The sequence below is a fragment of the Triplophysa dalaica genome, chromosome 19, assembly GCF_015846415.1.
Source record: "Triplophysa dalaica isolate WHDGS20190420 chromosome 19, ASM1584641v1, whole genome shotgun sequence".
Lineage (NCBI taxonomy): Eukaryota > Metazoa > Chordata > Actinopteri > Cypriniformes > Nemacheilidae > Triplophysa > Triplophysa dalaica.
In genome coordinates this window covers 1,805,635-1,821,380 of record NC_079560.1, presented here as the reverse complement: position 1 = coordinate 1,821,380, position 15,746 = coordinate 1,805,635, and the positions used below count along the sequence as shown (strand labels likewise).

At 40.6% G+C, this 15,746-nt stretch overlaps 1 protein-coding gene across 2 annotated transcripts; it reads right to left on the bottom strand.

Moving 5' to 3' along the window:
- Positions 1–708: 708 nt before the first annotated feature.
- On the bottom strand, positions 709–15,746 carry lrrc8aa (leucine rich repeat containing 8 VRAC subunit Aa). 2 transcript variants are annotated; one of them, XM_056730818.1, is made up of 7 exons: positions 15,669–15,746; positions 7,293–7,992; positions 6,604–7,212; positions 5,025–5,357; positions 4,766–4,936; positions 4,375–4,680; positions 709–2,777 (listed from the first exon to the last, which is right to left on the bottom strand). In XM_056730818.1, exons 2-7 carry the CDS (start codon positions 7,980–7,982, stop codon positions 2,502–2,504), a joined length of 2,385 nt encoding a protein of 794 aa, XP_056586796.1. In that variant the 5' UTR covers positions 7,983–7,992; positions 15,669–15,746; the 3' UTR covers positions 709–2,501. The 2 variants fall into 2 exon arrangements, with proteins under 2 accessions (XP_056586796.1, XP_056586795.1); XM_056730817.1 differs by lacking the exon at positions 15,669–15,746 and adding an exon at positions 14,781–15,661.

Sequence of the window (15,746 nt, the reverse complement as noted above, 5' to 3'; positions counted from 1 at the left end):
AACATACTGTTTACAGTTACCTTGTTAATTCCATGTAAATCCTCTTTATACCCTGAAGTGAAAACCGCCATTGGATTATCCTTTGGCCTGTGGACGATAGAAATGTATTTGGTTGATATTTATGTGCAATATAATAGTAAACATGTAAGGAAGAAATAATAAAACAGATCCCAGCTTCCAGCTTCAGACATTCAACTGGTCTGTTTACTTTCATAGGCCTAGTTGGAAACAATATTTGTCAACAGTCTAATATTATGCAGTAAAATAACATAATCAACAGTAATTATACTGTGAATCAGTTAATAACTAAAGAACAATGACCGAAACACTATATGCTTTTATCTGAATACAAGCACACCAAGAACAAACATAATTGACCTTTCCAATATGGCGGCGGTGTTGAAGAACGATTCAACGGCCAATGAGGCGCCATAACACCCCGGTTCACCTACTGGGGGCGCCATCACTTAAAAAAGGCCGAGTTCAGTTTTAGACCATCAATTGATAATCTATGAACATAAACGGGGTTCGTTCCTTTTTCTTTTCAATCTCACGCACCAACATGAAATCATACATGATCACAATTGTGCATATATTTGGCATGCTGACCGGATGCTGGAATCTGGCCCGAACCCAATGCACTTGACTGGGATACCAGTTGAGAAAGAGGAGATGGGTAGCATGCGGACACAGTAATTGGAGACACACAAAAGTTCACAGAACTTTATTTGTTCCGAAGTCACAGAACGGTGCGTCTCTATTTACACATGCCTGTCATTTTAACGTTATGATGGCTGTGCAGAAGAGAGACGGTTTGATCTTTAGGTATACAGTATGTGAGGCAGCTTTAAGCATATACAAAGTTAGAAGAGTCTGTTTGAGTTTAATTACAACATGGTTGAACTGACCACGAGTTGACTTTTTAATGTAGGGGGAGTGAGAGAGAGAGAGAATGAATGAATGGGGCTTTTATGTGGTGTGGCTTCCCTCATGGTAACAGAAGAGCTCCTGTGTTCAGCAGGTTAACTCGAGGACCGGCTGCAGCAGGAGTGTTTGTCTTGGGAGTGTAGCCTATGTTGAGGAAAATGTATGTAGCTTATTGTTTTCCCCTGTACCAAAAAAGCACAAATATTTTTTGTTCCTGTACCGTAACGCTGTGATATTTCCCTGATAAAAAATAATGGTTTAATACTCTGCGTCCAGCTGAGAGATGTTCTTGTTTCAACGTAGTTTCTTGAAGAAGGATTATCTTCTTTTTTTTTAAACCTAAACCCAACCATTACTTCATTTAGAAAGCAACAGTAATGTAGAAGCACCCTAAGCTTCACATCAACTACCTGTCAAATCTGATTGGTTGATTGTCACAACGTTACAAGTCCGCAACGTTCTTGACCCAAGAACATCTCACACTTAGCCGATCATACGGTGGGGTACATTCCTGCATAATCCGTACATGCGCTTTAATCCTTGTGTTTATCCTTTTCAATTGAAAAATCGTCAGAAAACGTTTCCTCTGAACAGTGTATGAACCAAGAAATTAATAAAGAACATTTTTTAGTGTTTCTCAGAAATCATTACTTGGTTTATAATTAAAGCCGTATCGTGTACATTAATCTTCAGCACATAAAATACAAATAAAACAATAAAAGAAAGAACACGAACATATAAAAACAGAAACGCTAACACGTGATTGCTTTACCTGCAAACACCGAAATAGTTTGTCCGTGCTCTCTTTTTGTTTTTCTTTTTTTTGTAAAATTATAAAACTTATAAAGACTAAACGTACACTTTGATTTGAAATGAACTCCAGCGTTCAGCTCGGGAGAGTAAGGCCATCTTAGTGTTCTTAGTGTGGGAACAGAACTACAACAGTCATCATCAGAACAAAGATTCATCTTTTTCTTTCAGAAGTCGCCACAAATGGTGTAACATCCGGGCCTTCATATCCAAACACACGCAACATTTTCGATAGATGGCGAGAGGACGAAACAAGGCGTTTTTGTTGAGTGATTGAGATTGTAGTTTTTGCCACTTTTAAGAGTTTAAGGAGTATATAATTTGTAAGAGTATTCTCAGTTTTGTATCTTCGTAAAGCACATATAACTGACAGATTGTGTACATGGCATGTATTTCTAAAGTTGATATGGGCTTTCAAAACATCCGAAGTTGCTAAAGATCTTGTTTTACGTCATTAACTGGCACATCCGTTCTCTGAATGGGTCTCTTTCACGACTGGACACAAGCACTCATAATACATAAACAACCCTATTGCTTATATCCACACATCCCATAATGCCACCGCTGAAACACAGGCACTTCCAAACACATGTTCATCATGTTGGCATCGGTGTCGTCTATTCGCATGCGCCTCCGGGCCTGTATAGGGCGTACAGGTTCACAGCATCCCTTCATACGCCCTCTTTTCACGTCAGATGAGAATCTGATGTTTTCACTCTCAACAAAAGATATTTTGTAAAGAGCTTATCCTCTGTCCGTCTCTCTCAGGCTTGTTCTTTATCGCTTCTCCACAGCTGCTCCTTGACCTCGGGCGGTAACGTGTTGAAGAGATCTTCCTCCACGATGAGCCCCGAGCGTTTCAGAAGGCGACATTCGGACAGCTCGACCGGCAGACCCTCCAGACGGTTCCCACGGAGCTCCAGCTGCGTCAGGCCCGTCAGCTCTCCGAATCGAGACGGCAGCGCCGTAAGGCAGTTATTCCCAAGATTGAGCGTCCGCAGCTTCTTACACTGAAAGAGTTCAGGTGGCAACATCTCAATCTGAAACAGAGAGAAAGACATTTACTCAAACATTCGCGTTATTTAATTTTGAAGCCTAGATACCACAATTGGCAAGTCAAAGAGAGCTATTTATATATAACGTTGGTTGCATTTAAAGATATAACATACCAAATATCTTCAGCCCACACACATTCAAAAAAAGTCCACCTTGATTTTAATCAAATCACCCACATTACACAACTCATTCAGATAACAAGCTAATGAAGCGGCCAGAACGACTGCGCCTCATCAGGTGGTCCCATAAACTCTATTTTCAGAAACATGCCACACACGCTCTCCAACACATCCACCCATGACTAAAAACATCCACACCGGCGTGTTAAACTGGAGACACATGTGTGAGAGAGGTGCCCGCTCTGTATATTCCTTGTTTACCTCCTTGGAATTCTGACTCGTATCCAAAAGAATTCAGAGTCGACAAACAACTCGGAAACTCTTGGAGAATGCTTCATGGGTAAAAAAATCTGCCTGCTTATTCATAATGGCTCATAATCGCCAGGCTGCAATTATACACACCTACTTACAGGAAACTGTATTTTCATATTTGGAGGAACTATTTCTTTAAAGGTGCAGTTTTTGATTTAATAGTACAAAACGATGTCGTTCTCATGTTGACGCAGGGAAGAGATATTGTGGGCATTAGAAAGACTTTAGAAAGAGCGACGTCTTATTTATTACATAAAATAAAAGGTCTGTGGATTTTACGTAGCCTATAAAAAGAAGGATAGAAGTCAGGCAGGAGCTAGGACTTGTGCTAATATTATAAAGTCTTTCCAGAAGAGACGTGTTAGGACCCGCGGTACTTAAGCTTTTATCAGAGATACTCGTAGATATCTATGGAGATACTTTCCATCAGAGAGTCGTTGGAGAGACAGATCATCTTAGGCTGTGTTCAAACTTGACTTCCTTTCTTAAATAAAAAAAAGCTTTCGGGGAAAAAACCCCGCCCTACATCAAGCTCCTTTTCACAGCTAACCAATGACAAGCAAGAAGTGTGTCGTTCCCACACCAACATGCGAGGGAGGGGATTGAAGGCGTCATTGTTTATCTGGAACTGCTTTAATATCGTACTCGTCCAGATACTGGAGAGAGAGAGTGTTGGCGCTAAAACTGTAGAGAGAGCGCGTTTTACTCTCTTAATCAATGATGAATAAACGTACATTTAATCCGTGGGTCACACGCGTCCTGAAACGTACGGATCACAGATCATCTGCGATCCGTTTCACAACTATACAGCAGCGGAGGGGATGAGGAAACGCACGTTGTATCGTTGTTTGTCCGTTTAGGGCTGCTGTACAAAACATGGCGGCGGATTAAATGTACGTAGCCCCGCTCTGTATGTAGATATAAACAACTTATTCTAAGGTATTACAAACATAACGGTTCATTACGTGAGGTCTTTATACACCTCTGAAGAAATAGTTTTGTATAATATATAACATATCTGTCAATAGATCCTCCTAAAAACCCAGTATTGTTCCTTTAAGTAAAAAAAAAACGCCTGGCTTGTTATAACGGTTGGCCCTTGAGAAAGGAAATCTGACAAATAAATCTCCTCTCCCTGCGATCGACTCACTCTGTTAGCGGTAACAGCGAAGGACTGCAGGTTCTGCAGGAAGCCGATGTCTGGAGGGATGCTGATCAGGTTATTATGGCTTAGGTCCAGGTAGCGAAGTTTCCTGCAGAAGAAGAGCTGCGCAGGAATCTTCTCGATCTTGTTTCTGTTCAGGTAGAGTCGCTCCAGGTTGGTGAGCGTGCCGATCTGGATGGGGATGTAGGCGATTTGGTTGTACCAGAGTTTGAGGCACACCAGTCTGTGAAGATGCTGGAAGCTGATGATCTCCTCGATGGTCTTTAAGTTGTTGTCCTTCAGGTCAATCTCCTGCAGACAGAAGAGAAAACCGCTCTGAACTTCTGTGTGTGTTGCATTCATTGAAAACAGTGTTTTGCTTCCGTCTCGGATGTACCTGTAGATTGTGCAGACTGAATATAGAGTGAGGAATCCTCTCCAGATCACAGCGCACCAGCTCCAGCTCCGTCAGGTTCACCATCTTCTTCAGACTGTTCAGAACCATCAGTTTGGTCCCTTCGTTGTTGATGGACAGCTTCTGCAAATGCACGCCGACATCCGTCACCACCTGCGTGAGAAGACAAGAGCAAACGGCAAATCAGAACGTCGAATCCTTTCAGCACGGTTTAAATCAGGACTGGTTAACATCGTCTCACCTGTGGCAGTTTGGTCAGGTTGCTCTTCAGTCGCAGAACTTTGAGTCTCTTGAGCTCCCGCAGGCCGTCGATGATGATGAAGCGGTTGTTGTCCGCGCTGAGGTTTCCGGTGAGATGAAGCTCGCCGAGGTTCTTCAGGCTGTAGATCCACAGAGGAATCTCTTTAATGTCTGTGAACTTGATGTGGAGTGACTTGAGGTGCTCTCGGAGGAAGGCCAGCGCAGGAGCTTCGATTCTGGCCGGTGTGTGATAAAGCCACAGCTCATCCATGTTAGCCAGTTGTGCGATGATGGGTGGGATTGTCACGTCAGGGATGAGCTCCAATTTCAGCACCTGAGGATGACACAAACACATTTAGGATGATAAAAGGAGATGTGAAATTTCTTCTAAGCCAGCTTTATATAGAGGACATTCACTTCCTTCATATTGTTGGTGACATTTATGTATTTCATTGTGTGATTTTTTACTTCAAACATTTTTTATGGTGTGTCAGGGGGTCACATGGTCCTGCTAACAAGCTAAATCAGATCAAGAGTTTCTGCAGCATTACACAGAAGGATAGGGTGTGAGCCGCTAAAGGAGCGAAACAAGTTGGAGGAAATGCTTGTAACTTCCTCCAGATGTGACCAAACATCATCTTGTGATGTCAGCAAACAGTGACTTAAACAGACGTCGAAAAGAAACAATGCTGATCGTGTGGAACTCTCAGTAAACGACAATGTTATTATAGTTTGCTAAAACTACAACTATTGAAGTATTTCTGTTTATTTAAATTAAGATAAAACACTGGCCTAAATATTTACAAATGAATAAAAACTAAATAAAATAATACCTAAAAAATTTTACCTAAAATAAAAGTAAATAAACATAAGTTTTAAACACATAGTAAGATAAGCAATACCAAAATTGCTAATAATTAAAATGAACACAAAAAACCGCTGATCGTGTCGAAGTCTCCAGAGTTAATATAGTTTTGATTTTAGTTTTATTTATATAATAAAGTTAAATTTAATGTTAATTTTAGGCAATTTTGTTGTATGCTTTTGTCATTTTATATAATTTAAAAAATCTATTAATTAATTTCTATTTTATTTTTTGTTTATTATTATAATTTTAATTCTTTAAACCTATTTCAATTACTTTTTTTGGCAAAAGTTAAGTTTTGTAATTTTTATGTCAATATTTGATTTGATTTCAATTTCAAAGTTTTAATTTTAGAAAACTAGAATAACATTGGCACTCACTAAACAAAAAGGTCATTATAGTTAAGTTGCACTTAAACTACAACTATTTATTTTCCGGTTATTGAAATAAAAAATAAATACTGGCCTGAATATTTACAAATTAAACTACAATAATAAACTTGTATAACAACCTATAAAACAGATGACAAGAGCAATACTAAAATTGCTAATGACTAAAATGAACATTAAAATATAAAAGTACAATAATAAAACTACCAGAAACGAAAACTTAACAACAGATGCTTAACTCAAGAATGAAATGCAGGAAATGTAATCTTAAAATCCTCCATATACTCCCAAACACACACATCGATCCCACATAAAGAGACACAAACCTCGAGCTCCACCAGGTCGAACACAGTGTCTGGAATCCCGCTCAGCATGAAGAGATGAAGCTCCAGCTTCTCCTGCGAGTTCTTGGTGATCCTCTGTCGGAGTTTCTCCAGCGTCCACTCGTTGTTCAGGTTCAGCTGTCTCAGTTTGTTCTCGCTGACCTCCGACAGGAACACGGCGAACCTCTTGGAGTACAGCGGGTCGTACTGGTCGATCATGTGCAGCATGAAGGCGAAGTCGTTCTTCACGTCAGGAATGTCGCTGTATCTGCTCTCCTCGCGGATGGACTCGAAGGAGTAACGTTTCAGCGAGCGGCTGACGATCCAGTAGAGCGTGTACATGCATATGAGGCCGTACACCACCACCAGACTGATGTAGAAAGAGGCCAGGATCTTGAAGAGCGTGGCCAGCGGATGGGCGCAGCGGTACATTCTGTAACCCGTCAGCTTCTGGATGTTTACCTTACACTCGACTTTGAACTGAATCTTGTGAACATAATAGATGGTGTAGCAGATGATGATGATGAACTGGAAGACTTTGATGATCACCTGACGAATGTAAAGGCTGTGGACGATGTCGCCCTCTTCTACATGGATACGAAACTTTTTCACCTGCAAAGGGACAAACATGAGTCTTTACATTTGGAACTTTCCGAGCGTCCTTGCAAGGTATTCTCTATGTGTGCACGCACCTTTTCGAACAAAGCCTTGGCCTGCTCGCCTTCCTTCTTGTCCAAGACGCCCGTTTCCGATCGGTCCACGATCCCCTGCTCGATCCGAGACTTGGTCCTCTGCAGCATGGGAACGCTCGCTTCCACATCCTGGTCGCTCACGCTGGAGGCCTTCTTATCCATGGACCCGTTCATCTTTCCGGCCGGCTTCGTGTCGCTCTCCTCCACCACGGTTTCGGACAGCGCCCGTGTCGTCCACGGAGAGTCGAAGCACTTCAGCAGAATGGACACGAAGTGCTCCAGCTTCGAGCTGGTCCGCGGAAACTTGAACCAAAAGTTACTGCACGCCAGAAAAATCAGCGTGTGCAGCAACACCAAATACGGGAAGTACTTGGCGAACCAGTGGAGCACGTTCTCGTAACACACGGCGTCCACGTAGTTGTACTGGTGCCGGTCGAGGTCATACTTGATGCCTTTGGGTTCAGAGTTTAGAGACACGCTGACGTTGTTCTGGTCGCAGGTGTCGTTCACGACCCATTTGCACGGGAGGCAAATCATCTTGTCCTGCGAGACCTGCAGCGTGCCGCCGAACACGGCGATCATCAACATGACGATGGAGATGTAGTCTGTGAACACGTCCCACCATGGCTTCAGAATGCGGTACGCAGGTTGTGTGTCAGCAAAGTACCGCAGCTCAGTGATGGGAATCATGACAGCTCACCTGAAAAACAATAAGAGAGGGTTTTTACAGAAATGACAGGATTTGGGAGGGTGGAATTTCAAATATTGTCAGTAAAATAATCATCACCATATAAACGGTGTCGAACGTAATGTGGCCCAAACTTTACTTCAATGTTTAAAGCTATTGATATACTATAAAATATTAATATAAATGCAAATGTAAAGCAAATTTTTATATATTAACCAAACAAAGGTTGGAAGTTAACTTCGAGCCAGGAACGTGAAACATACAGTACATTATCAGGACTAGGTTTTATTTACTATAAAATTATTTGTCTTATTTTGGGAATTGGAGCGCTGGTATAATGTTAAGCATAACAAACTTGAAAATGTGCTCCATTTTAATAATGAAGTTATAAAAAAATCTACTATCAAATGTATTGTTTATTCTTCAACGCGAGGCATTAAAGGGAGATTTTTTTGACGGATCGTTGCTTTAATGCTTTTGCATTTGTCAAACACTATCAAACGCGTTATGACATATCAAAGTGGAACAAGGCCAGAAAGTGACCATAAATAATGTGAGAACAGGATGGAGAATAAAAGTTGAAGATTTATTGTCAGCATATTTACACCCTTGTTTCAGTCTTCGGTCATCTAGCGTTTTCTCTTTTAGTAGTTGTGAGCACAGCTCTCATTATGAATACAGGAAGTAGTTATAAATGAGTCAGCAGAACATCTCCAGTGTTCCACATCCCAAAGTGACTTTAAGATACACTTTGTGTAGCAGAAAGTACAGATTCATGTACTCGCACACACACACCGTGAAAGCAAACCGATCTTTTGGGTTTACAAACTCAGCCCTTTTTTGCCCGAAGGCTGCAGTCGGCACGCTGGCATACCGAGATATTTAGGGTTGCCAGGTCGGAGCTTAGAATTAATCCCATCTGCACTGCGTCTGCCTCACCCCGACTGCATGAGAGAGAAAACCTGCCTTTCACACACACTTTACCCACAATTCAGTTCTACTCTAATTCAGCTACAACAAGCCAAGACAGAATAAGCCCGGACATTGAAAAAAAACTGATAAGAGCTAAAAGAGCTTCCTTTTACGACAGAAAGAACAAAACAAGTATTATACAGCCAAAACGTACATCAATAATTCAAGAGTTCATCCCAAACTGAACAAGTACTCAACTCCACAACCCCATGCCATTTAAATCTGACTTTCCTTCTTCCGTAAAACACGAAACTTTGTAGTATATCATTGTCAGGTGCCACAGGGATATTTGTCAAAAACCGTGTTCCACAGAAGACTATAGTGTTTGGAACAACATTAGGGTGAATAAAGGAAAGAAGGTTAACCCAACTCTTTCTCACACCGCCATCTCTTATATAACCGCCATCATTAGAGGAGATGAGCACCAGCAGACCAATAAAAATGGGTGGAGATACAGAAAGACAAAGAGATAAAGAAAAAGCTGTTGGGTTTATTAGCTGGAGAAAAGGGCTAATGGGGGCCGAGACAGGAAAGAGTACAGACTAGAAGAGATAAACTCAAGAAACCAGAAACATAATGCAGTTTGGTGGCACCCAGGCGTGTCATTTCCGTCATTCATTCAATCGCACGCACGCTCCGTCTTTGTATATGTGAGACCTCTGGAATCAGTGAGTCAGATTTAGAGTCGCTCCGGCTATCATCTATACTTAGACTGGGAAAGGCTGGGAATTTTCCGTTTAGGATTTGGGGGCCTGGTTGAAAATGCTGAAAAGAGCACGGCAATTGTATCCCGAGACCTTGTAAAAATACCACGCAGGACTTAAACAATTCCCAGAGTTACAGGAGTGCAATAAACTTCACTGCAAACTACACCGCATTAGAGATTCTTTATTGATTTATTGACTGTAGATCTAAAAAATCAATATACGAACATTACAATGTGTGGTTCATTTAGATGGAAGTGTTTAAGAGCCATCTGGCTGGGTTTACTGAAACATGCTCGCTGAAGTACAATCCCTCAGGACCTGCTTCAAAGCATTTGAATGCAATTCCATTTCTGATGTCTGGAAAACGTGTAATTTAGAAAACAGCATTAACATATGACACTGGAACCACAATGGAGGAAAATAACGCAGGTGCACAACACAAGAGGCTCACTGACTGAGAACAACAAACGTTAACTTCTCAAATAAATTGAGCACAGCACAAAATAAGAAAACTTGAAAACGTGATTACCAAAAACATACTTGTGGCTCTTTGTATACGGAGATAAAAACCAGTACTGAGCGCTTTTACCTCCACACCACCCTCAAACATACACAAACGTCTCTCCTTATCAAACACATACAAGCAGCAAAGTGAACACACAAACACACACTTAATAGCTGGCTGTTCACACATCATTCACAACAACACACAATCTTCTGCCATTCACACATCATTCAGATGGGTCATTGAAAATACAGACACAGCCTTACATGCATGACAATAGACGACGTGTACATATGTAAATATAGAGATTTTCAACAGTATTTGGGACGTGCTTCCTGTTAGACGCCACGAATACTCGCATTTTAATCTTGAAATAGATTTATGCCTCCCACAATTAACTGAACGTATTTGTTGTAATGTTTTAAAAGCAAACACAAAACTCCCGATAGGAAATCATCGCAAAGCTTGTATCTGTTAAACTGCCACTTTACAGGAAATATAAAAGGTTTTATTCCGAAGGTCACAAAATGTTTTATTTTTGCGGTGGAGTGTTTACATGATTGATCGGGTGCTTTAAAATATGGTGTTGAAGAAGTTTGATGGCAGCAGATTTTAACACCGATAAACACGCTGAAGTAAAATTAATAACCAAAGTTCTGAATTTGCAAAGTAATCGTGTTTATTAATCGTGGTTAAAAAATTTAGGAAAATAATCGGTTTACCATTTTACCCATGATCGTGCTGCCCTACTTCCGGTTTCAATTTGTAGTTTTTATTTTATTTTACTTTACATGTAGAATAAGGCCTTAAGGATGTTCGTTTGACATTGTGATTCAGTTTGAGATCTTTTATTGGGTGTATTTTGCTCTAATATTTGTGTTGTCTTAAAACTGAAATAGTACTTCTGGACAAGTGTTATTCACAGCTTGAAAAACGGTTTATACATCGTAAACAAATTAAGTTATTCGCTCACTTGGTTCAAAACAGTATGATTCTGTCTGGGTTGTTTTTCAATACACTAAAGCAAATTGAAAGTGGATTTGTGAAGCTCTAAAATCCCAGAAGACGACCGGAATATAGCAAACAGGTCACTTGGGTGTGATTATCTGGAGTCGTATGGATGACTTTTATGTTTGTCCCTTTACGATCTAGACAATCTCCCAGTCAACAGTAAAAAACATTCGTACACTTAAATTAAGAGGATGAATGAATGGCAGAATATTATACTGAGTGAACTTGAAAAAAACTAAAAGTTGAGTCTGAATGTCTGAAGCTCTCTGGTTTCAGCTAAGAGTCTATTAACAATTAACAAACATAAACCTTTGTACGCATCAAACACACACATTCACATTTTCCTTTCTCAGAGCTGGAAACACTCTTGTAAACCTCAAGCATTTTAAAAGCAAGCTTCTAAACAATCCATTACTGCATTTCCTTTAGAAAGTAAACAGGAGACGCAGTAAGTGTGTGTGGATGGTTGGGCGGACGGACGGCTCTGGTTTGTTTTCACACAGAGCCTGTTGAGATCGTTTGTCTGATAGTGTCTTCTCATCTAGTCTGGACCAGCGGCGGCCATCAATGAAACACCTTTTCCATCACAGTAACCTTTGGCAACGCAACCCACGACACACGCACGGCTTTCCAGTTAACAGTGCGCCTCTTTCTTCGACCGTAATTACATTTGACTTTTTCCTCAGACGTCTTTATTAAAACTCCAAACTCTCACAAGGCAAGGTTAACATATAAAAGGGTCAAAGTAGATTACAAATCTCAATTATTTTCCGCATAATAGAAGTTAATTTACATTTGGACATTGCCTACGCTCTCGTACAGGAGGCTCCTTTGACTCCGCAAAAAAGAAAGAAAAAAAACAATCCGCAGGAAAGCTGGAACATGTAACAACAAAGAGAGATATTGTATTCCTCTGAGATGAACATTACGTCCTAATAACAGACAGCAATGTAAGCTCGCATGACAACTACAGCAGAGAACACTTAAGTTATTTTTTATAATAAAAAAATCCTGTGTATGATCTTATAAAGTTCATGTACAACATAATTCTGCATTTAAAGTTAAATAGTAAGCATGGTTCTTGCTACCACACACAGAATGGGTCTGTTGTCTAACTTACTCTTTGTTTCATATCCCCCAAGGACAAATTATAACCATGGACATGCCCAAATGAAAACACACACATTTATGTTTTATTATCTCCGTGGGGACAGTCCATAGGCGTAATGAGTTGTATGCTGTACAAACTGTTGATTTTATCCCAATAAAATCAACCCTTAAACATAAACATTATATAAAACCTTTTGCATTTTTAGATTTTCAAGAATGCAAGTTCTGTACATTTTATAAGCTTTTGTGCCCGTGGAGACCTCAATTTAGGTCCCGCAGTGACACGGGTCCCCTGAGATGGTGTGCATATAAAAACCAAATCCACACACACACACAGTCAAAACTTCACAAACTCTGTCCTATCATTAAAAACTCAAACAACTTCACATGTTTGCCTAGTCAAATGTAAAGTGCTATAAAGTTTGAGTCAAAGCACTCAAGGCAAATTAACGTGAGTGTGGCGTGTAAAATTATAGATGATGAGAGAAAATGTGTTATCTCAGCGGTTAGAAATTGCTCTTAATTGATGACATTATACTGTATGTTCAGAGGCACATAATGTTCAGAATGCAATACTACTTTACTATACAGTACACATTAGACAAAATACCTACTATTTAAAAAAAGTATGCTTAAAAAATCCTCACAGGAATTCAGTATTCTGTGCAATATGCTCGTTTATACCACATGATATGCATGCATTGCATTTATATACTTGGATAGAAAATAAATGTATTTTACTGAAAAAGTAAATAGCAGAAATCGTTTATAACACTACAGTATGCTAGCATCAGACAGCTCACCCACAGACCAGACAAAAACAACATGATCTCTTCTGCAGCTGGTCAGTTTACGAGGTCGCGGGTGCCCCATAGGCCTTGGGAAGTACGTACCGCACAACACAGGGAATTATGGGTAGGTGTGGTTAAATCAAACATGCGCCGCATGCTTCAGCTAACAAAGGCATCTTACACACGTGGAGCAAAAAATCCGGCCTATGCTTGTTAAAACACACATCTCTTGCCTTGAGGTAGCATTTTTACTCTCATCTGAAGTAAACGCCCGTCTCAAACTTCAACTAACAACTGACTTGACAATTAGTACACAAATAATCAGATCCCGTCACCCCAGACATTCCCCACTCCACACCCGCAGGAGGCAGACACGTCTGTGCATGACCGTCTCTTACATCTTAACTGATTCTTACAATGAACAAAATAATCTTGGTGTGCAGTCTTTTCGCAAGCCTAAACCAATAAACCGCTTTCCACGGAGCCCACACTAATGCATCACATTAAAGCCAGCACTTATTTAACAACAGCGCCTTTCTCCGCTTCACGCAACCCATCTCTTGTCTCTGTATACTTCTAGATTACTCCTAGACTAGATTAGACTACAAGGTTAGTGTGATGCTTGAGATATTGTCGGGACTGGACTTGACTTTGATTGTTTCTATTATGACCTAATGGTGTTTTCTATCCCATACACACAACTCACAGAAACCTTTCTTGCATTTTCTACCTGGCGTCCTATAGTTGCCTTATAATCGATTTCCATCACAATGCGGGTGGATCTCAGGGTTTACTTCTCACGTGGGGGGTACACCTATACACACATTTACAGAAACAGCTATTACTGTATTACAGATCAGGGGACGGACACACACACACACAGATGTCTGCATCACTACACAAGTAATCACAGTTTTCATATGTGACCCTGGATCACAAAACCAGTCTTAAGTAGAATGGTAACTTTTTGAGTAAAAGCCAAAAATATATTGTATGGGTGAAAATCACCAATTTCTCTTTTATGCCGAAAATCATTAGCATATTAAGTTAAGATCATATTCCATAAAGATATTTAGTAAATTTCCTACCCTAAATACTTAAAAACGTTACTTTTGTGAGTGGATGGCATCCTACAGCACCCCTGATGGACAACTTTAAAGGCTTTTTTCTCAATGTTTAGATTTTTTAGCATCCTCAGATTCCAGAGTTATAAACGTCTGTATCTCCGCCACATATTCTCCTCTCCTTAAAAACTCACACATCAATAGAAAGCTTAATTATTCAGCTTTCAGATGATGTAAAAATGTCAATTTCGACCAAATTGACCCATAAGACTGGTTTTGTTGTCCGGGTCACTCACATATGACAAACATTTTCTAAACCCAAACAAACCCCCATAATTGTCTGATAAATGACCCCTCTCGTCTTTCTGCACCAGTCAAGACGACTTGAGATGTCCTCATGTGTCGCTTCTCGTGTTTCACTAAACTGAAGTGCACTTTTTAAAAACACAGAAGGTTAATGTGATCAACTAACTCGCATTCCCACACACACTCGGGCCCGCAGTCTAATGGTTTTCCGTGGGTGGAAAATTAAGCCTCGTCTTGTATTAAAAAAAACTATTCCGTCGGTAAGAACATCATGAACACACGTGAAAGTCTTGATAAACCCGCGGCCGACGCAAACGCACCAGGCGCAACTCACCGGCTCTGTTACTGTATCGATCTTTGGCTTGTGTGGCGCATAACTGACACATTTCTTTCCTCCGGTCCACGGTCCACAGCGGCGGTGCCTCTTCTCCTGCGATACGCGAAAAGAGTTGAGGAACGCGCATTAGACACGCCTAGGAACACGCGTCAGGAAAACGGACAGACCGCCCGAGCAACGAATCATACTATGGCGAAGGCGCGTGTTCATAAATATTCATGACGCAACGAAGACGTTCGACCCGGGCGATATGAGTTAATATTCATGACTTGTAGTAATACATCGATACTTGGATCTGAATCCTCCCAGTTGATCGAATATTAATATAAAATCGTCTAAGGTGAATCTTTGTCGTAGTAGGACTCGTAATGAGGCGCGGTGACGAGCACTGCGCTGATACAGCACGAGCGTGCTTGACTTTGACGCAGGGTGGAGCGGGCGGTTGCAGACTATCCTTGTGACATGAAGGTCGTTTATACGCACAAAACAAACAACTAAATGCTGAATTCCGTATTTCCGCTCTTGATAAAAATGAGGATAATAATTTGTTTACAGTGAGTGAAACTGACACTTTCTTCCGCGCGTTTTTATTATTTTGGACAACTTCGCCCTCATTCGTGAACATTCTGGACACTTATTCGAGTCACGTGTTTAAAGATGCACGGTTTTACAAATATTATAAGAGCTGGTGAGTCGTGGCCAGACCAGTCCGTGACGTGACTGAAAGCTATTATCATGCCGCTATGAGCAACCTTTTAAATGTACGTAATTAACTGATCTTGAATGTGATGCACGACTCTGACTGACTAGAATTACACCCTTGTCTCACTCATCATAGTGATGCAAATACTTTTCAAACAATCCACCTGTACAAAAACAGCTCACCTAGCCTTAAATTGTCGACAATTAGGGTAAAAAACTTTCAAAATGATGTAATCCACTTGAAAAGGGCAGACATGTTGG

Excerpts from the sequence above, each read along its gene's own strand:
- lrrc8aa (XM_056730818.1), bottom strand. The coding sequence starts at position 7,982 with ATGATTCCCATCACTGAGCTGCGGTACTTTGCTGACACACAACCTGCG. Across the intron at positions 4,937-5,024 it reads ACCTGACCAAACTGCCACAG|GTGGTGACGGATGTCGGCGT; the intron begins GTGAGACGATGT and ends CTTCTCACGCAG. Across the intron at positions 2,778-4,374 it reads TCGCTGTTACCGCTAACAGA|ATTGAGATGTTGCCACCTGA; the intron begins GTGAGTCGATCG and ends TCTCTGTTTCAG.